The sequence below is a fragment of the Neophocaena asiaeorientalis genome, unplaced genomic scaffold (genome assembly GCF_003031525.2).
Source record: "Neophocaena asiaeorientalis asiaeorientalis breed wild unplaced genomic scaffold, Neophocaena_asiaeorientalis_V1.1 scaffold251, whole genome shotgun sequence".
Classification (NCBI taxonomy): domain Eukaryota; kingdom Metazoa; phylum Chordata; class Mammalia; order Artiodactyla; family Phocoenidae; genus Neophocaena; species Neophocaena asiaeorientalis.
Window position 1 is genome coordinate 9,950,717 of NW_020173377.1, and position 23,237 is coordinate 9,973,953.

Sequence of the window (23,237 nt, forward strand, 5' to 3'; positions counted from 1 at the left end):
ATTTCATCTCCGGCTTTTCAAATTCCTGTTGGCATGGAATGTATCACTACTTTTCTCCTCTCTGTGCAAAGCCTGCCTTAGTGTTAGGCAAGGATGTGCGTTGGTTTTCACGTTACTACCACTACTGATGAAGACGACAGCAAGAATGGACAATTTGTGCAGTAATTTATGTGCTCCGAGCATCGTTATGGTTTATTCATTGCCTCATTTAGTTTTCCTAATCCAAAGAACTCAGTACTGTTTTTATCCCCATTTTTACGGAGGGGGAAATCAAGGCTTGATAAGATTAAGTAAATAACCCAAAGTCATACCGCTAGTAAGTGGCAGACCCAGAAACTGACCTTGGGGCTGTCATACTACAAAGCCTACACTCTTTTTTTTTTTGACAAAGCCTACACTCTTAATGTCTGCTTGATGTAAAAGAGCCAGTTCCTTAAAACTCAAAAAGGCACTTTCGAGTAGAAGGAAGCTGTGGTGATACATTTAACTGACAAGATCGGAGTTTTTATTGAAGTACTGAAGTTTCATGGGAACTATGCATGGATGAGTGTTAAGTTCAAGCTGAGAAACGTAGGTGTTAATGATTCTTCAGTTTTTATTTTTTAGACCCTAAGAAGATGTCTTTGGATGAAGTTTGTCAAAAGGATTTTGGAGACTAGTTTCTGATAAATCTCCCAAGTGGAGTATTCTTAAAGAAAGAAATTGGAATCCCTTGGTGAGAAAATGATCCACAGATAATACTCATGATTGATACCAATATTTAAACTCAAATTACCCATATCATTAAAGACGAAGGATTTTTAAACTATTGACATTTTGAGCTGGATAATTCTTTGTTGTGAGGGCTGTCCTGTGCATCCAAGGATGTTTAGCAGCATCCCTGGCCTCTACTCACTAGATGCTAATAGCACCTTTCCATTTGTGACAACCACAAATGTCTCCAGGCATTGCTGAATGTCCTCTGGGGGACAAAATCACCTCTGGGTCAAAAACACTGGACTAGTACTCCCTAAACTAATGAGGCACCCAATAGCTGGGTCTTTTCCCTTTAACAGGATGGCTCCCTAGGCCAAATAATGAATTTTCTGACCAAAAGGAAGTGATGGTTCTCTTCCTGAAAAGGGGTGTAAGATAAGCTCAAGGATGTATTGTGCAACACGGGGAATAGAGCCAATATTTTGTAATAACTGTAAATGGAAAGTAACCTTTAAGATTGTAGAAAAAACTTAAATTTTTTTTTAAAAAAGACAAATGGAAAGAAAAAAGTGACTTAGAGAATTGCATGAGAGAGAACTCATGAATTTAACTTTGCTTACTTTACATATTACTTGTTCTTTTCAAAAATATTTTTTTTTACACAAAATGAGAGGGGCTCTTATATCCTGGTTGGCATGAAGATCTGGTAATTAATAATAATCCCATCCTGGGCAAGACCCGGAGGTTTGCTGGCATAATGGCTGTTAGTCCAGGAATGGTTAGAGTGAAAAATTCTGCCGAAGGCAGTCAAGGCAGCTCAATGTGGCAGGGAGCATCATATCATTATAAGGCTCCTGTTACAGGAATATTCGTACTGGTGGCAAATCGCTAGACTCCATTAACTGGATTTTTAGTCAACTCGGCAGGAGTTTAACACAACAGGAGGCTGTTAACTGTTTTCTTCTGAATTGGGAATTTGGAATGAATGAAGTATTCAACTTGAGCCCTCTTTTCAGGTTTTTGGATGCACAAAAATAACTTGTAGCCACCTGGTAGAAGCGATTTTTTTTTTTTTAACCAAGATCCTGGTGGAATCATAAAAAGCAAACCAATTGAGGGAGGCCAAACCGGGAATCCGTCCTGCTGATCTAACGCACGGCTCCTTCCCATGGCTCGGAGCGGGACTCCTCTGGGGAGACACGGTGAGAGGGGTAAAGGGTCCTGGATGTCTCACCAGCTTGCCCTACCATTGCATGAAGCCCCCCCAAACATAATCTACTTCCAAGACCGGTACGGCTCCCAAGCCAACTCCCAGGTTGATAAGTGGTCACTTTGTCGTTGCTGATGCTACACATACTCATCGAGTGTGTGTGATGGTGGTGGCAGAGGGACATGTGACATGCAGAGAGGTAGCGCTCCCTTGTATACCTCTTTCCTGGTTCATCCAGAGCAGCGGTTCTCAAGAGTGATTTCAGGTTCAGGAGTGATTTCGGTCCCCCCTCCCCCTCCCAGGGAACATCAGGGAATGTCTGGAGACACTTTGGGTCATTAAAGCTGAGAAAAGGGGCTGCTACTGGCGTCTAGCGGGTAGAAGCCAGGGATGCTGCTCAGCGTCTTTCAATACACAGGCCAGCACCCAGCAACCAAGAATTAACTGCCTCGAAATGTCAGTAGTGGCGAGGGTAAGAAATTTTGCTCTCTGAGGGTTGGGACCTATTACAACCTACCCGTCATACAATGTGTGATGAAACCATCGCATTGGTTACCACCAAGATTTTTGAAAGACGGAATAGAAAATATCAGACTGCATCATATAGAGAGTAAATATTGTTTTATACACTTCTGGTGTGTGTGTGTGTGTGTGTGCGTATGTGTGTATGTGTGTGTGTGTATATGTGTGTACATACACACTGGGTTGCAATGTAAAATGCGCTTCTTACGGTGGCTCACAGGCATAGAAGAGAGTCACTGATCTCACCCAGTACTTCTCAAACTTTACTGTGCCTTTGAATCAACAGAGGCTCTTGTTAAAATGTAGACTCGGATCCATTTTGGCTGGGGTTAGGGCTGAGATTCTGTACCCCCGGTGGAGACTGATGCTGAGGGTCGACGGACCACATTTTGCATAATAAGAACCTAGATGATATTTTAAGTTCATTCATTAAAAAATTTTAGGGCAAGCGATTATGATGCTAGCCATGAAGAGACAGTGAAATCTTTTGATAGTAGCCTCTACAGAGCCTGGCAAGGAGGGAAACAGTTACTTGGTTAAATAATGGGAAGTATTTGAGGATTCAGTACACCTCGTATCTTGCTACGCAATGTGATAATATTCGTTCCACAAAATGTGCCTTGGCTACTGTGTGTGTACATGTGTGTGTGTGCGTGCATGTACGTGTGTGTGTGTGTAAGAGTCTGTCACTTACTGCTTCCATGCCATAAGTCTGCCGTAAGGAAAGAAAAAACAAACCTTTTCTAAGACACAAAAGTATTGTGTGGGTCATGCTAGCAAGGATACTGTGACCTTAATGTAACAGAGCAATCAGCCTGGCTTCTTACAATGATTATTGGAACATTCTCCACTGGAAAAGAAAACAAATTAACTGTATTCACCAAATGTCTCGTGGAACACAGAAAGCTGTTCTGATAAAGACACTTAGCAAGACTCTTTGTTGCACACAAGCTCCAGAGAGAATTCAAGACTGGTTTTATCTCAGGTTTGCCTGAAAGTAAACGAGGCCTATCTCTGTGAATGGCTTTAGAAGCAGCATCTAGGTTAGAAAGAACTACTTGAAGACATGGCCCTGAAATATAAATCTGTAACAATGACACTAAAAAAAAATAAATACTTCCTTTTGGATGGTAACAACCCACTTGATACAATTAATCCAAATCTATTAATGCCCCCTTATCTTTTCTGCATGAACGACTGCTGAAAACTCAAATTGCCCAAGCATGAAGAAAAGGCTGTCCATGTGGAATAGAAATGTGTTTCTATACCTAAGACTCCAAAAGAAAAATAATGCATTGTTATCATTTACTTGTTAGTGTGAAGGTCACGGGGCAAGAGGATGCATATGTGAATATGAGAGTCATTGCAATAGGGCATCAGAGGCACCGAAACGCTCCTCTTTCCATCCCCTCCCATCCTGGTAGAGCTTGCTTTACTTTGATCTCTGTCACGTCAGAGATCAAAAACTTCCATTATTAGCGCCTCATTCTTTTAGCTTAATATTTTGTTAAAATTGCAAATACCCCAACAAGGCCAGCACTAAGTTTTCTTTACCTTAATAGGAGAGGAAACAGCACATCTGCTAAAAACAGATTTACATGATGGGAAGTAGGGAAATCATGAAGGCATTGGGTCTTTAAGGGGCACTGGAGGATAAAAGTCACGAAGGTGAACTTGGATTGTTTTATAATTCCAGCTTGGAAAGGTCCTGAGTCTGAGGTTCACGTGTAAGAACCCAAACCCTAATGATGTGTGTGTGTGCGTATGTGTGTGCGTGTGCGTGTGTGTGTATTATATTCCTTATAATGTTACAAATCAAGGTGAGGACAGGCTTTTCACATCTCATTTCCCTCTGACTCTGTCCAGTTTCCATATTCTTCTTGAGAAATGACACTCTTGGGGAATGACACATGGCCCAGGACTTAACTGCCAGAATTTACTTTGAGATTCAGAATTAGGTGGAAAAAAGTCAACTGTCTCTCCTTTCCTAACTGTCTTTCCTGGTCCATTTCGGATTTGTTTTCCTGTTCTAGTGTATATAATCACACAGATTCTGAAGGCTATCCTAGCAGCCCAGAGAAAAGGCTCTGTAGCCTCATAATTGAGGAGGATAGAGTCGAGGTCATAGTTCCATTACAGTTTGATCTGAAGAGTATTGAAAGCTCAGCTTCAGACTGAACTGAAGGGCTTAATTTCACATTGATAACCTCAGGGAAAATCCTAGCAGAATTAGCAAAGAAACCTTCCTAACGATCTCAGGTGGGAGTGAAAGTTCCTCATCAAGATGTCACCAAAGCAGTGGCAGCGAGACAAGAAACACTGGACCAGGACCTCAGACTGACCCATCCAGCTCAGACACCTGTGCCTTAGTACATGAAATAAAATCCCTGTAGCTCTTCATATGGCCAACTTGTTCCCCGACCTCTGTGGATTTCTTGCTGTTTAGGTGTTTTGTTTTTTTTTTTTTTTAAAAAAAAAACAAAAACAAAACTAGCTTCAGAACTTTTCCTTACATACAGAGAACAGCTTAAAAAAACCCTGGTTGAATTATGCTGAGTTACTAATTATGTCCAAAAGAGCTACTTGGTTGAATTCAGCTAGATATTTTTTTTTCTCCTGAAATCAGTTCTATGTTTAGATAGTAATAAACTCCTCCAGTCTGTGGAACAATTGGCACGGTGGTCCCTTTAAGTCAGGATCATGAAAAAAGCCAGTGCTGGTAAAAAGAAATCGAAAGCGCATCACAACCAGATACGACGCGTGGCCCTGCATCGGAGCCTGGGTTGCAAAAACCAACTATAAAGGATACTGTGGGGACGAGTGGGCAGCTTTGAATACGGACAGTGTATTAGTCAAACACTTATTCGCAGGGAAAATCAAGACCATTAACTTAAAAACAGCAATTTTTGCTCACTTATTTTGGTTAAAAATACGTCAAGTATATAAGCACATAGAAAAAGATTCAAAGGATAAACACTCAAGGAATAATCTATGTCTGCTGGGCATGTAATCTTTTCTTATTTTCGCTTAGCTGTATTTTCTAAATGTCTACAATGTAAATTTAATTCGTCTGTAATACTAAAAGGCATTAATCATCCTCCCCTCCCCCCCCAACTCCTCAAGTTCAGAAGGTCAATTCTAATTTATTTGCCCATGCACTGTGGTTTTGTTTAGGGGGTAGGGCTAGGTCATTTCAATGTCACTGTAAGGAACAAATACTTCTACGAGATGATGATGATGATGATAAAAGACTTGTCGAATTTTTAACTATGCCAGTCTATATCCACTGTGTTATTTAGTCCTCACAAAAACTGTAAGAAGTAAGTTTCTTTACAGCTGAGGAAATTGAGGCTTAGAGAGGTTAACTAATTCACCCGAAGTTAAACAGCTCAGAAGTGGCAAAACCAGGATCCCTTCTCCTGTCTGGCTTACTTCAGAGCCCCAGCCCTAACCATCACTCTTCTGCTTGATTCAGAACTACGTTTTACCAAAAGCAAACCGGTACTAGGCTGCTGTACGTCATGTAATTCTAAGCAAGCTTGGAGTTAATGCCTGAAAGTGACAGCGAGATTCTTACAGCACCTTAGCATGGAGATGGGGTTTTGTTTAACAAGAAGAAAAAGATGCCTGGGAAAAGCCTTTCCATTTCACTGACGGCGATGATGATGATGACGACGCGATGATGGTGGTGGCCACGGCGGAGGACACTTACCAAATGCTTCCATAGCGCGATGCTGGCAGGAGCACGCGGTGCTTCACCCTCATGACGACTCCATGAGAAGGTTCTGCTTATTATCATCTCTGTTATGTAGATGAATCAGCTGAAGCTCTGAGAGATTAAATACCTTGTCCAAGGTCACCCGGCTTGTAAGGATCAAGGGTGAAGTCTGAAGGCTCCAGAAGCAAGGCCCAGGCTCACTACACAAGAGCTCCCGTGAAGGGGCAACCAAACCTGCTTCTTGCTTATAGAGGAGACTGTCTCAGTGTCTTGAACGCCATGGGCCGTGACTTTCTTTAATCAGCCCTTAGAACCGCAACCTGTTATATTGGTGAATCTTGTGTACTTCTCCCCACTTTTGTACTTTGGAAAGTAATTTCCCTCAGCTGGACAGTTGGCCATACACCTTACAGATATCACCTAATAACGTAATGCTTTCCTTGTTGCCTGTTCTTCTGTACTTACTTCCTTGAGCAGGATGGCTCCTACCTTGATCGATACACGTTCACATGGGTAGTGCTTTTGTAATTTAATCAGGTTATGAATGATCAGGTTATCTGTGGCGTCTTATATAAATACAGCAAATATATTTTCATAGGCAGAGGTTTCATATTTCAAATTACCCCTTTAAAGGGACATATTCACACTCAATTACTGTGCTGACACATAAAGTGGACAAATATACGATTTGATAATGGAACAGCAAATTAAAATCTGTGCAAGGCAAAGAATACGGAGCAGCAGCCCCGTCCGAACCTGACCGCGCTGCCTGATTAAGTGCTTACGAGGCAGTTTGGTGAGGGGTCCTTTCCTGATCTGATAACTGCCACGGAGAAGCCAAATGCAGAGGCAATCTGCAAATACTTAATCCTCCAGAAGGCAGATTAAGTGTATAGTTGACCTATATAATCCACGTATCATCTCCAGTCAAATGTTCCCTGGGCCTGGCTCACGGTAACACGGGGGCCCGAAGAAAGCCAGTGTGGATGCAGCATTACCCCCAATGTGGATGCCATCCAAGTTCGAGATGGCTTTTTAATCACTCATCGCCGAGCCTGTGAGGTTTAAGCAGATGAATTCACCCTAAGCACATCTCTTTTAATCCTGATTTTCTTCTCAGTCTGTGTCTTCAAGAAGTACAAGGAGGAAAGAAAATAAATTAATTTTTGTTTAGACCTTGAAATCTTAGGTGCTTCTCTTGATGATCTGATCTCTAATTTCAAAAAGCGTGTTTTTGTTTCAGGGAAGATAGTGAATTAATCACCAGAGAAAGGGGGAGAAGCTATCTGCATGATTTATGGACACTCAAGCTTTAAATCACTGTCTTCCAGTTATTTCTTGGGCCGTGCTTTCCTTTTCAGCTGCTGCTTTAGGAATATGGAGATTACTCATCTCCATGTTTTATATTTTCTTTAAAAGTCAGCAATAATTTTCAAAGAGGCCAAGCTCTCACTTGAGTCCGACAGCAATCGGATTCTCTTTTAAGAATTCAGCACCTTTAATATAGTTTAGATTCCTGGTTATTGTACGTATCGGCATATTCTCTTGCTCTAAACCTCTGAATCTTTTGTTTCAAATATTATAAACTGTTATCTTTGTAGCAACTGAAACCAGTTTACAATGGCTTGCCATTTTTTAGGAAAAAAATGACAAAAATGCAGATGAAAAAATGTACAGCTGCATATCTGAAATACCAAGAAAAACAGTTTGAGGATTCTTTTCCCATCAGCAGTTAATTTTGGACTGATTAGCTGTTTTCTGAGGTGCGTGACTAAAGAGGTTGCTAGCATTTTATAGGAGGACTACGTAAATCAATTATTAATAAACAGGGAAACTTACACTGCATTAAAAAGACCTGGTGAGACAACGTTATGCCTGACTGTATTTCTACAATCAACCTAGAAAATGCTTGTTTAAAAAAATTTGGTGAAGATGAATTTGGAAAGTTGCTCTTAAGTTACATAATAAAATAGATAAAAATGCAGAACATTAAATATAGAGCCCCAAATGCTATGCCGATAATCTCCCACAAGCACCCAATTGCAGCCAGAAGTACAATGACGAGGCAAAGAAAAAACCAGCTCAGACAGAGAGAGAGAGAGAAAACACTGAGATAGGGGCCTGGTTAAAACGGAAGACGTCCTCATTAAATGACCAGCTATTACTCCGAATATTCTCAGATACAGACACACACTAATGCCATCCAGCCTTTTCCACAAGGTACACTCTGGCCAAAAAAATGGGAATAATCCCGAATAGCAAGAACTTAAAGGACTTCTCAGGTAAATCAAACGGAGACTTTGAGACACAGTTGAAAACACAACAGGAGCTCTGAGAACATGCCTCTGAATGACAGATGCCAGCAGGAACAAAAAGCCAGAGAATGACACAAGAGTCAAAATCAACAACCTCCAAACAGCAAACAATTTGAGAGATATATATTTTTCCTCATTCAAAATGCTAATTTTCTATTATTCATTTTTGCCATTTATCAAAATGCAACAATTTGGAAGAGAAACCTCTCAGATCAACAAGTTTTTCTCAGTAGCTTTCTGCCAATTGTTTAGAAACCGGCCCCAGGACCACTATCATTAGGAAGGAAGTTGAAAGGATAAGTTCACTGTAGCAAGAAATGTAGGGTGGGAGGTTTCACAGACGCCCTTCTGCCTTAATATTCTGATTCCCTTATTTAGCTCGGTGGACACGAGTGCCTTCCAGAGCATGTAAGTAAAGAAATAAACACCCTGCTTGAGGAAACAGAAGCCGAAAATAATCAAACATGTTGGTAATCATGTTTTGCTGCTAGACTATAGAAAAACAGTAAGTACTGAATTAAATTACTGGGGCTGCATGGTAATGAAGCTTTTTGAGAAGCTCTGGGTTTTTTCGAATGACAAATGTTTTAAATCCATGACAGATTCAAGAACTTTTTTTGCACGACATCAGTTAGGTTGCCTAGCACCAATACTCTGTAAATTAGGGGAGCAGGTTATTTGGGAAGTAAGGAAGTAAATGGCAAAGAAATTCAATTCGTTCTCTCTAAATAGGCTACTGGAAATTTTTTTTCCATCGGGATGGGAGTGACGTGCAGCAAACGATTGTAATGGTTAAGTTTTAAAATCAGATATTCAGGGAAGGGTAATTAAGACTCCCTTGGGAAAACAGAATTGGGACAATAAGAGACTAAATTGTGGGGATTCTTATAATGTTACTGATGCCATTTTACGCTGGTCAGTGTGATTCCACAAGGGACTTGACATATTTGTGAATTTTTTAATGACCCTATATATAATTTGCATCCTGAAAAACAAATTCTTAGTGATTTTTTTTTCATTATTAATTCAAATAAATGACCAGAGGGCTTGAATTTGCCTGGGTTCTTCAACAGTCGGGCAAGTCCAGTTTACCATCTGTGCTAGCCAAAGCTACACTCTTAAATAAAGATTCAGTTGTACTTTCCCTTTAAAAAAGCCCCAGAAAAGGACAATTTGCCCTGCTGCCTTCAACAAAGCTACCTTAAAAAAAACTTTCCCCCCTTGTACTTCTAATTAAAAAAAAAAAAAAAATCAAGAGGGAAGGGTGGGTTATTTGTCAATGAAACAACAGGCTAAATGGCAGATTGAACGTGAAATTCAGTTCTAGATGTTTGAAAGTTTTGGAGAGCACGGGGTTATTCACACACGCTCACACAGGAACACGCACGCACACGCACACGAGGGCCACACAAAACTGAGAATCAGAAGATACTGATCAAAGAAAAAAAAGAAAAGAAGAAGGCAACCTAGGCATTGAAAAGAACAACCCACAGGCTTCTTGAACGTTTGTGGCTTGGAATTTCATTCAGCGGAGATGGGCAGAGTGTCCACACTCCAAACTGCAGACCTGAGGGTGCTGCCTGCCTGTTTTCAATGCCTATTGGCTGGGTGATTGGGCCCCAGACATTCTAGGCTCGGTATTTTCATACAGGCACGCATGCAGAGAAGGGAGAGGACCCGCCGGTGAGCTTTATGCATGTATGAGGCATTCTCAGTGGATGTGGGCCATGCTAGAAGATGTACACAGGAAGATTATTTGATTCTAATTCATGCCACTTGATATAATGTGATAAAACATTTGACATGAGAGATAAGTTCCATTTTAATCCGAGAGAGGACGGGTGGGAATTAAAAAGTAAGAAGGGTTTTCTCGAAGAAAGGTGATGCAGAGGAGAGAGCGATATTGAGCACAGAGAGGGGATGATTAGAAAAGAAAAAAAAAAAAAGACAGGAGCCTTTTCAACACACGAGGAAAGCAAATGAGCTGGAAGACAAAGCATAGAAAAGTCAGGAGCTGCAGGCTCTTAAGCAGTGCCAACAATGAGCTCACTTAGCCATGGAACAAACACACACACACACACACACACACACACACACACACAAACTCGATGCAAATTGCTGAACACAATCACAGAAAAAATATAGAAACATGGATTCCATAGTAGACCAAAACATTAATGTTTGAGCTGGCACTAAAAATATGGAAACCTGGACAGGAGGAGCTCACGCTTCACGAGACAGAAGTAGGCTGTACAATTAGAGCCACACGGAGACAAGTACGTCGGCTTCCATGCACTCTGGCCGGGTCTACACTGGCAAATTCGGTGGAAACTTGAAACAAAATATCTGGCTAAATTAGGCAGCCCCATCTGCTTTGGCCTGAAAGAGGCAGGAGATTTGAGACTGAAGCAGATTCCTTTTTTTTTCTTTTTGCCTCAGTGGTTTGCTTTGGAAGGGCAGATGCAGTCACACTGGAAGGAAGTTTGCTTGATAACTATTAACCCTCAGAAATCTGTTTTCGGAAGTTCAGTCTGGGTCTGGCTGCCTGATGTACCTGCTCTTTGTACACCTGCTTCTTCTCCCAAATTTTCAAGTGGGTAGAGGGGGAGTGGAGGAGGGGCACCTGGGTTTAGAACGGCAAATGACCAAGTAACTAACGTGTTTGCCAAAACCCAGGGCTAGCTAAAGACTTCTAGTCTTCCAGAAACAGAAGCATCTTTGAAGCGATAACGATACATTTACTGCACAGCTGCACACCACAGCTGGTGGCAGGGAGGTACCACCCTCAGGACAGGGAGCTGGCCTCAGCCTCCTGGAAGGCAGGGAACACCTCCCTACAGCAGGGCCAGATTGCAAGGAGGGGAACCATGACCGAGGAAGGTCTTTGCCAGTGAGACGAAGCTGCCGCCTCACAAGCTTCGTGCAGGGATGAGCCTGTTTGCGCAAGGCTGTGCCATCCTACGTATCACACAGATTGGGACTGAGACACAGCCACGCCAGGGTGGGTTGGGGAACAGACACACGACAGATAAGAGCCTAAGGCAGACGGGGAGGAAAAGATTTTGTTTGCATCAGGACCAATCCATTTTCTCAAAATGTGACTTATCCTCCTGTCTCTTATTTTGTCACATTTTGGAGGGTCTCCTCCTTGGCTTCCAAGGAGGAGAAGGCACTTACTTACATCAAATAACCTTTCTATATACATCTCCTCATTGACCTTATCACGAAGGGCATCCTGAGAGTGACGGACGAAAGTCACGTAGGCATCGGCCACGTCCATCCCGGGTTTCTGCAAAGAAACAGGAGAACGTGAAAACGGACTTCTCGGACAGTGACCCTTTCTCGATGACCCATGCATTTTACTCTCCCCACCTCACCCTGCTGTGCACCCCCAGAGCTTTGGCTGGAGTTTGAGGCTATCCACTGGGGCTGGAAGCTGTCCATAGTATACAGTATCGCTATCCACAGCCTGCTCTGAAATTCTAGGAACTGAAACTGATATTCAAACCTCCTGCTCTTTCCAGAAATCCAACCTGGCAAGAAGGGAGTTGGGATTACAGGGTTGTATAGTTTATTATTTTTTTTCTACTATCAATTTTTTTTTTCTGGCAAAGATACTCTGATGGATAAATCTTCACCAGATAACCCAGAGACATTCTCTGGATTTTCTTTGGATTGAAACCTCCATTGAAAAATACTCAAACATACTGCCTTCCACTGTCTGTCCTTAATATAATATTAGAAGAGTGACAGCCTTCCCCGATCCCCTCTTTAAAAAATTGAGGAAGTGCCAAGTCAAGAAATTGTATTTAAATCTCTATCCCTTCCTATGCAAGTCATATTTTCGGGGGGTAGTTTAACCTGAGTATGTGGTAAGTATTTCCTTATCAGTTTACTCACAGGAGACATTAACCAGTGGTCTTTGCTTCCCTTAGAGTCCAAGGTACAGCCTTGGAGTCCAATGATTCAAAAAAGATGGAGAGGGGGAAGGATTTGATTTTTAAAATAAATTAGATTTTCTGGAAAGGTAAGCAGGTGGTTCATCCAGTAGTTACAAAACGATTTATTGTAAGGAAAAAAAAGAAACTAAGAATGCACACTGCTTGAGCTGTTGCAATCAAAGTTATCTCAGAAGAAACCTATTAAAACACTGTAATATGGGTCATTAGGAGAGCTGCCACAAACCCCTTAAATTTCCACAGTGGGTATGTATGTTTGCTGATAACTAAAAAGATTAGTTTTCATTACTGTGGTTTACCTTAGATCACAAAGTATCGTTTCTCTACAAGACGTGACTGTCAGGCACTGCAAATTGAAGTTAGTTAACACTTCTGTGTAATTTCCAGGGTGAAAATGAGGAAGGTTTGGAAACAGTAGGACTGTATTTTTTTTTTTTTTCCTGATACAAAGCAAACAATTATCAAGCAAAGGGCCAATGCTTGGCCCCTGGGATGCTAGTAACATTTCTTAACACCTGCTGAAACAATGACAAGGTATTAATTTGAAAAACAATGAGGACAACTCAAAGCCACAGTAGTCAACTGTTACACTTTCAAGCAATTTTCAGGTTGTGTGATGGTCCTATAATTGTTGCAGTTTTATGATACGAAACAACAGAGGTTCTCCAATGAGATGCAAGTGATCGCTATCAGTTCTAAACTGGCACCTCTCTTCTCCTCTCCCTTCGGCAGCCACACATCACAGGGCGTTCTCAGTGGGAATGGGGACCCCTACTTGGGGCACTTGAGAAACATTATTATTGTTTCCATTTCTTCCCTGGTGATGCTTGTGGCAGATATAACCCTTTCCTGGACACATGCAGCCATCTTAGAGCTGAGATTCAAAGCCAAATTCAGCAGACCTGTTTGTAACCACAACAGTGATCTACAATAATGGTTATTTTCACCACTCCTTCTCTTTTCACTAAATTACTGTCCTCAAAGGGACATTTCATGTATGTTTTAAAAACCTTGGAAAAAACATCAGTGCGGTTCAGCTCACCCAGGTGAATCTATCTTTTGACTCTTTTTTCTTCATAGCACTCACCAATACCTGACAATGTATTATATATTTATTTGTTTATTGTCTTCTCCCACTAGCACATAAGCTCCATGAATACAGGGACTATATTTGCTCTATTTTCTACTGTGTCCTCAGCATATAAATGAGGACTGGCACATAGTAGGTGCTCAGTAAATATTTGCCAAATGAACAAAATCATGAATGAATAAGCCCCTGTCCCACCTCCTTTTTTAGACTCCTCAGTCACACTACATGGGTTTTTATTGGATCCCCCACACATTGAAGCCTGTGAAAATCATTTCAATTTCTCTGGGCCTTGGTTATACCACCTGTAAAATGGGATTAATAATAGCTCCCCTACTTACCTTCAAGGATTGTTGTGATCGTCAGCTAAAATAATGGAAGTTAAAATGCCTCAAAGGTCATAAATTGCTACACAAACATGAGCCACTATGATTCTTTCCTCCCCCACACGACTTATCACTTCATGACCTTACCTACCTTTGGAACCTACTTTGGAACCAAGAAGAAAGAAAGGGCTTCAGAGAAACCAACGTCAAAATAAAAATGACAAAGTCTCTGCGTGGAAATGTGTTTTCTCAGAGTCCTCTGGTTCCCCACTCACAACCATCTTCCATTTTAACCAGCTTTACGTCCAGTTTTAACAGGTCTGTTTTCCATCCTTTGGGGGACCAGGAAGGGGGGATGAGGGGACTTATCTGAAACAGGTGTGTTGATTAAAGCTCTCACTTTTTGAGATACCCTGAGCTTGAGGGAGAAGGCTGCCGAACTGGAGCACCAGACATGTATATTCAGCATCCCCTGAGGTTTGGGGCTATGAAGGGCAGACGCCCCTATACCTTGAGAGGTCCTCAGGGGAGCGGGGCCACTGGGGAAAGACACAGTCACAATGGTGATCCTTGATCACAGGGAAAACGTTCAAGGACTGTCAGTTCCCTATCGAAAAAGGCAGGGAAGGCTGTGCAATGCATTCTAAGCAAGTTTTCAACCAAAATGGTTAAAATAAAAACTGTCCACCGACCAACAAGCTAACTTGTAGCTGTAGATGGAAAATATTCTTGAGTAAACAACTGATGCTATTAGGTAAATGAAGCTTTATACCACATGGCTATCTAGTCACCACGGGAAAGACTTCAGGTGACGGTGTTTAATCTCTCACAATTCCACTGTTTATTTTAAGTGCGGCTTGGACAGACTGACGGCATAGGACGTAGACGTTAGAAAATAATTAAACAAACAACGACTATATAAATGTCTGTCTAGTTAACTCCATCCATGTGTGGAAGACATTGTTTGTGAAGAAGCCACTTGGTGGCTTGGAAGAAACAGGACATTTTAACTGTAGCTTGCTCCTCCCAGGATATTGCTGAGCTGGAGGAAAACAAATTCAAATTTTCAGCATCTTAAGCAAGCCCTAATTAGGAATGCAAATCTGCTCTGAACTGAAGGGTCGAACACTCCATCTAAGACAAAGAGATATGCTTTGGGGATTATGCAATGTTTTGAATGACCCGGTAACAGCGCTTCTCTCTCTTAGTGTCGAGAATTAAGAGACAAACCTCTGAGGTAACTAAATACTAGTCCCCACAAGGAACTAAACCAATAAACCGTGTGCTAAAAACCTCACAGGGCAACAGAGGTCAACTCAGTCTTCAGAGCTAGAAGAAACTTGAAAGGTGATTTTATCCAATGGTTCTTAAACCTGGCTGCAAATGAGAAGGATGTGGGAAGCTTTAAAGAAAAAACCTGATGCCTAAATAACAAGAACCAAACACACAAACAAAACTGATGTCTAGACCCCATACCCAGAGATTCTACTTTAAGTTGGCAAGCAACCTCAGGCTACTCCTCGTAAAACCTCCCCAGATGTTTCCAATATACAACACCAAGGTCCGGAATCACTGGTTCCCAAACGTGCACCATCTATCAGAATCAGGTGGAGAGCTGTTCTAGAAAGAGATTTCCAGGCTTTACCCCCAGAACGACTGAATCAGAATCTCTGGAGGCAAGGGGCTGGGAATCTCTATTAAAAAAAACCCCCACAAAAACAAACCAAAAAACCCTTGCACATTCTGGTTTGGGGACCACTGATTTAATAGGTGATATTTGCTGGTGAGCTGGTCAACTGACTCTTCAAAACAAAAACAATGAAACAAAACAGCAAACCTTGATCTGTAGTGCTCGCCAGTTTCTGTGGTGTAAATACTCCCTCCATGGCTGAGTCTGAGCTACCAAAGTGCCCTCACTGAAGGCAGAGTTGGAGAGAAATGCACGCAATTGACTTTTGGGAGCCAGTGCTAGCAGGCTCTATGTATCAGACTGCGAGCACGTGAGTCTTCACGCTCCCATTTACTCGACAGGTGACCTTGACAGCCACTTAACCTCCCTGCGCCTCAGTTTCCTCAGCTGTGACACAGGAAGATCATATTACTCCCTTCATCCATAGGGTTGTTCTGAGACGTAAACGATGACTATTTACTCTATGTGAACAATGTACAGGTAGTACCTGTGTATATTGTACGATCATTTTCTAGAAAACTGTTTATTTGTTAAAACTTATTATAACACCGTCTGTTACAAAAAATACTTTAACGAACTTAATTTTAAAGTTTAGCTTTGTCCCAAGCTGTACTAAGTGGTGAAATCATGGTGAGAGAGCACATTTGATGTGCCGATCGTATTTTTTCTAATACTCACTAAAATAACTTCTCAGTTATCCAAACAGAGATGCTTCTCCGTGCACTAAAGGAAATCATCTTGCAAATGAGGTAGTGTTTAAGAGCATGGTTTAAGTCTCAGCTCTGCTTCTTATCACCTGCGGGATCCTCAGCAAGTCAACCTCTCTGTGCCACAGTATCCTCACCTTAAAGTGGGACTGTTGTGAAGGTTAAGCGTAAAGTACTCTGAACGGCGCCTGGCACACAGTGGCTGCCTTGTAAGGCTTGGCGGCTGTTTCTGTTTCTATGGTATTGTGTATCATCGGTGGGAAATGCACCCCATTTGGGGACATGCTGCATCCTTTTCTTCTGCCTCCCTGGAGGGCCGACACTTGGCTCATTGATTTTTGTTCCCTTTCACCTTGACGTAGAGTCCATTTTTTCCTCATCTTTACAATAAGTCTGAGCCTGGCTGGCAGGAAGTAGGTTGAACCAATGAACATTGCCGATACTTGACTTTCTGACCTACCCCAAATAATCTGACCTCCTCAAGAATTTCAGCCAGATCATTTTTTTCCCCAAGTATTTGGGTTTTGCCTACCCGGTTGCCTGTTTATATCTCACTGGTGAGATCTCCCCTCTGCTTTGAGGTATAAGAGAAAACAGACTTCAGCTACCAGATCTTCCGGTTGAGGACTAGAATTTCCATTTCTATTACTGTTGAAGCCCAGTGCAGGCCAGGGTGGATGTCAGCAAATTCACCGCCCCCCCCACCCCCCCCTCCGACCCCGTGGAATAGAGCAGAGCATTCCCTCGCCCCTCCCTCAACCCAAGGGCCTTGCTGCTGCTGCTGAAATATCTAGTGAGTGCCAGGTACAGTGCTGAGCATCCCAGATATGGACCATATCATCTGCACAGCAAGTCTGTGACGTGGGTATTATTATCTTTATTTTAAGGATGGAGAACCAGCTCAGAGAATTTGAGTAGTTTGCTCCCTGTGAACTGAAAGTTTCTACTTTGGGGCTTGGGAAGATAAATCACTTAACTTCTCTCCTTGCTCCAGGTATGTGACCTTTTTCTCTTCTCTATTATAAGGACTATCTAGGTGAAGGAGTCGGAGGTCCCCCAGTGAGAAGTATTATATAAATTGAAAGCATAATTATTGATTGTACATTCTTTCATTAAACAAACAAAATGTATGCTAAACTCACTCCAATTTTCCATTTTGCCATCCTTTGAGAAATAAGCCAATAAACCATGACACACTTAGCTTCCTGGGGAAATGAATTTAAATGTTAATATAAATCCTTTTAGAAAAAAAACAAATTTTAACAAATAAGTATTTGAACAAGGAGGGTACTTAATCACGTTCAGAATGAGAAACCCTCAGTACAAGCCCGTTGGTGGCTGTTGAGATAAGCTCTCTAAATTTAATATTTTATAATAGACTCACACCTCTTTTGTTAGAAATGGAGAAACAGAATCATTTTCTTTTCTCCTTCACTGGAATATATTTAAATCTCTCCAATTCTATTTTGCTAATAGGCAGGGCAAAGTCTGTCTATAAATGTATCCTGATTTATCACAGGTAATCCCACACTCTAGCATTCATGTGTAGAACTTAACCTCAATTTAAATGTAAATTCTGGGCAACTTTGAGTGCTTTATCTGTGAACTTGGAGAGTGCCCTTCATTAACGCGGTCTGCACTAATTATAAGCAGCTTTGTAAGTTTCCCTTAAAACAATTGCAGAATTGACCCCAAAATGAACAAATTCCCAATTTATTTGTTTTAAAAAATTACTGGCACCCTTGTGCAAATTTCTGCCTAAGGCCCTGCTCCCAAGGTGTGCAGGCAGGAGGGGAAGGGAGCTGGATGATAACAGAATGAAATATACCAGAGAAACCAATGAACATGGAAATGAAAGTGAACTGGGTTTACCCTCAAAATAGGATCTCTTTTTCCTGTTGAAGGAAACTACAGTTTCCTACCCTCTTCTCGTCTCAAAACAATTTTACTGTGAAATATTCTTCGCTTCCTTTTGACTATACAGTTTAGTGGCAACTAATGAAAAGAGCACCATCAAAATTCTCACGAAAGCCCAAAACACCCACAAAAACATTTTTCAAATACTCACAGGTACATCCACATATTTGGAAGCTGCCTTCACCTAAGGAGGAAAGAAGAGGATGGAAGTGAGGGTGGTGTTTATGTTTAATTGTTCACAGCTCAATGCTGTATCACCATCAGAGTTAAAACAATATGCTGGCAGACGGAGCTGACCAGGAAACACAGAAAGGTACTAAAAAAATAAAATCTGTTTGCTAATTTTTTTTACCCTGCAAGCCAGACCCACTGCTTTGGAGAGAAAGAGAGAGAGGGAGAGGAGAGAGAGGGAGGGAGGGAGGGAGGGAGAAGGAAAGAGAAAAAGACAGCAACATTTTTACTGAGATTCTGTAGTTGGTGTGGGAGATCTGCATTTTCCTCCCTCCCTTCCAAAGGGAGAAAACTGACTGTAGCTAAACCCAGACCATTGAGTGGAGGGCTCACCAGTCTAGAAAAGCAGTTAAGTCCACTGTCACTTCTTGTACCTTGGGGTCTTTGTATAATCTGGCTATAGGTTTGTCCTAATTGAATCTTTGAGTTCTCACTTTCCAGTAACTCTCTTCTAGAGAAGGGGATGTAGCGGGTGGGCACCCTTAACCCAGAGGGAGATGGGTGCCTGTGGGAGGGGGTTGGGAGGGTACCAGAGCCGTTCAAAACTGTCCCAAGGCTGTTGTTATGTCTCCTGGTTTTAAATAATAAAAAACCCAGAAGGGAAGTGCAGGAAGAGGGTATGACATTTATTCTCAGTTCTGGTGGAGGGAGTGTGGTAGAGTACATACAGTGTTTGAGAGCATGGAATTTGGAGTCAGATCTGGGTTCAAATCCAAGCTCTACGACTTACAAGCTGTGTGACCTTGGACAAGTGACTTCTCTCTGAGCCTCAGTTACCTCATCTGCAAAATGCAGATACCATTAGGTAACTGTTGCAGCAGGTCGACACAAGGGTGAATACACACAGAGTCCTGGGACACAGCAAGCACAGAATAAATGGGGGCTGAGAGGATCGATTCACAAGCAGATCTGGCGGGGCTCTGGGTCCTGTGAGAAGTCAATGAACAGCTGGGTTTGAGGAACAGAAGCTGAGGAGGATGTCTGATATTCTATGCGTTTCATTTTGACTCGGGTCACACACGTTCCACTTAGCACAGGTAAGACCGAGGGGCTACATTAGGGATCAGAGGAGCGTTTTCAGTTTTGTCGGCAAGTACCGAGACTGCGGTGCACACCCAGCACTTAGGATGTCTTTTCGCATCTCAGGTGGGCTGCCTCTTGCCACCTGGCTGAGACCAGTATTGGGAGTCACTACCTCTACCCCCATGTCTCCCAGGAAAGTATCCAGGGGAGTGTTTCTCCCTGTTGCAATTTTCTCAAAGCCACTTTTCAAAATGTCACATCTCAAGAAAAAAGTCAGTGAGCAAATGGGTGGGGTGGAAAGAATCCAGGATTTAGAGTCAAAAGTTTTGTAAGTGATAGAACTAGTTGACCTTGGGATCATCACTTCGAGTCTCTTCGCCTGGATTTCTCGATTTCTAGAACAAGGTGATACCACTGTGGACTCTGTACGGCTGAGAGCGTGATCAAGTGACAAAATGTACGGGAAAGTGTTTCATAAACTTTAAAGGGCGGAACACACATCAATTAGTTAATTATTGAGAGGACAATGCATTCTATCTCCTGGAATCATCGCCAGCACCCAAGATGATTCCTAGAGTCTCCAGTTACAGAATCTCTCAGAACCCTACATTTTTTCCCTTTGCAGCACGGATTCCAATTGCAATTCAGTAATTTTGGTGCCATGTCTGTCTCCCACAGAATGTCATGTCTTGTCCCTAGCTGTCTCCCCAGTGACTCACTTGTTACCCGGCTTAGAAAGGGTACTCAGGGAAAATTTGTAGAAGGAAGGAGAAGCAGCTAGTGACCAGTGTCGGCTTCAGGATGGTTGAGGAATAAACAGACCAGATTGAGAAGCCACTGCCTGAGTTAGTCTGAAGGCCAACAGTGTTGCATATAAAGCTGGATGCTTGCAAAGCTTGGTGAGTGAAGGAAACCACTCCAGGCCATTAAGGGGGGGTATGAGGAAAGCTTTCCAGAATTTGCCTAAATAACATTTTACTAAATGATTCTCAACCCGAAATCTTTCCTCTTTATTCCTGTTCTAGAATTTCGTTTGCGCAAGAAGGTGGCTTTCCTTTCAAATCTCCTCTATGTACATTAATATATAACATTTGTATGATGTTTTGCACTTTGCAAAGCACTTTCACGTACTGTTTCTTCTCTAAGCCACCCTGCAAAAGGGTGGCTATTAATTGTTTATCTATTCACTATTGAGAACACTAAAACCCACAGAATTTATTTCATCATGATCTGAGCCAGAAGACAGAGAAGCGTGGACTCACATGAGGGTCTCCCGAGCCCCACTTTTTCCTTTTGAACTCCTGGCCTTTTCACCAGTGGTAGAAAGTATGAGGAATTTAAGCATCAGTGGTCAGGGCAGGTGCTGACAAAACAATTCTTCTCAGCTACAAATTGCCTCCTTCCCTCTGTAGACTTAGTGCTTGGCAGTTGGTAGGAGTTTTGCTACAGCTGAAATGATCAACCTTTAAACACACCCACTCTTACCACCAACATGCAGTTTCAACCCAGAAAATGACACCAGCCGAAGTCTATTCCTTTCAAAGCAGTTTGGGAAGATAAGGCAAGCTCTATGTCATGACGGAAACCATCCCCTCTCCTACACGCACTAGCCTTCAGTTTGTTGGTCTTTTTTTAAATCTGGTAACTGCTGACTTGCATTTAGCCTTATTGATCTTTCTCCCATCCCATAAAAACAGGGAAAAACAGCTCAGAGTAAACTGTGGTCCTATGAGGATTGTATCATTTTTCGGTCCTGGCCATTGAACTTGAAGAAAGATGTTGAGGATACAGGGCAGTCTGGAAGTGTCTTCTACAAGAAAAGTAAAGGAGAAGGCATCTTGCCTGGAAGAGGAAGGGCTAACGGCAAACGAAATGAAAACTTTCACGTGCTTAATCAAGAACCTTCAATGTTGAAGGGTTAAACTTCGTCACGGTGGTTCTAGAGCACAGAATCAGGATGAATGAGTAACATGACGGGGCCCCAGAAGAAGGTGCGAACAGCTATCTCAGTCTAGCCAGGCACTGGCTATCTCTGGTGATCAAGAACTCCTTGCTGGAAAAAAGAAACCAAAAAAAACCCTCTTTGCCGGAGGAGCTCAAGCAGGAGGTATATAGGATGCTCCGATGTGAGACTTTCCTTATGCGAGAGGTGACCTGTAAGGCTGCTTCCTGGTCTCTGTTGTTCACCTCCGTAAGAGGTAGAAAGCTGTCATCAGTTCTGTTTTTTTTTTTTTTTTTTTTTTACAGTATACATGTTGGGATATAGCAGAGTGAATAAACTGACAGCAGAACCAGGATCAGAACTCTGGTCCCTAGAACCCTCTCCTGCCTAATGTCAACAGTGCTACCTTTTTAAGCATCACGTTTCTTTGAAGTATCCATAGGACTGACCATGTTTTTGGCCAGCTATACTCTAAGTAGAGAGGAAGGGCCAGATCCTCCCAACCCACTAAGGGTTTGGAATTATTGCCAAGGGTCAGAAAGTCCAAGCGCACACCAGACACTATGTCTAGATCAAATAAACAACAGACCTTGTAATCTACGCAAGACTATTTCCCATTACATATACATGTTGTTTTGATGAATAAAATACAGATTTCTTTAAAAGCACAACCTGTTTTATAAAATTTTGTCATTATGCGTTTTTTCCCATCAAGGGCTGTCAAAAGTGTGTGGGTTTGTGTGTAATTTTCATTTCTTTTTTAACTTTAAAAGAACTCTTCTTGGTGAAGTGGCTAAAAGGTTGGGCTGAGGATTGGCAGGGTTAGAAGTCGGGCTTTGCCATTTTCTAGCTTGGTGACTTTGACCGAGTTAACTTCTGAGCCTCCTCTGCAAATGGGACAATTACAATGTTTCTCAAAGGAATATGGAGAGGATTGAATGAGGCAATCCATCCAAGGGTACAGAACAGAGCTGGGGACATGGTAAAAGCTAATAAATGTACCTCTTCTTACTGGCAATATCGGCTTCCTGGTGTAGATAAAGCCTCTGCTCCTTAGCTTGGCGGAGCCCACGGGCAATTTCTTGCCATGAAAAGGATGCTGGGATCTCCTCAGGTTACCAGGAGGCATCTGAGCTGGTCTTCAGTCTGGCAAACTTCCTGCCAATTCCATGAACACCGTACGCACTGGACTTCTCTCCAGAACACTGAGGCAGCAGCAAAGACCTCTGCTCCCTCCCTCAGGCTGCCCAAGCCGGGGCATGAGTGAGAGGGCAGTTCCCCAAGCCAGGGTGCTCTGTATAGTCAATCGCACATCCCTACTTCTCTCTGGTACAAAGCCAAACGTCCCGGGGCATAGGAGAGAAGGCTGCGGGAGAGGCGTTTGCCCCAGACACCTGGTCTGGCGTCCTTTTTCTGCAGGGACTCAACTGCCCTCAAGGGAGAGACAAGAACTGTAACTTCCTGATCTCCCTGCTTTCTCACCACCCCCTCTGGTGGGACAAAGAATGTCCCTTCTCTAGCAGTATCCATGAACACCCCACCCCCACCCCTCGACCAGACAGAGCCAGTTCTGGGAAGGCAGGTTTGAAAAAGAGACACAAACTAGAAGAGTCTGATGGAGACCAAGGGTGAAGGTGGGAAGATGAGCTGTCAGTGAGCAACCTGTTCACGTTTTCATAGGCCTGCAGCAAAGACCGAGTCTTAGGTCCAGGGCACTGCACTAGGGACTGTAGGTAAAGGCAATTGTTTCTTGATTTCTAGTGCCTTCCTTGGATGATGTCTTAATGCACAATCTCTCTAAACACCCAGAATAAGTCATGTCCATCCAACAATTCATAACTGTAAGTTACATTTCTTGAGTGCTTTCGACCGTTGCCAGGAGATGAGTTAGGAA

General features: G+C 42.4%; 1 protein-coding gene across 1 annotated transcript in view; it reads right to left on the reverse strand.

Moving 5' to 3' along the window:
* Positions 1-23,237, reverse strand: part of CADPS (calcium dependent secretion activator) — a gene marked incomplete at its 5' end in the record, with an annotated part of 468,533 nt that overhangs the window by 27,378 nt on the left and 417,918 nt on the right. The window contains 2 exons of the mRNA XM_024746317.1: positions 11,643-11,750; positions 18,299-18,331. Of these exons, the coding sequence (XP_024602085.1) occupies positions 11,643-11,750; positions 18,299-18,331 (141 nt within the window). The remainder of the gene's footprint in view (positions 1-11,642; positions 11,751-18,298; positions 18,332-23,237) is intronic.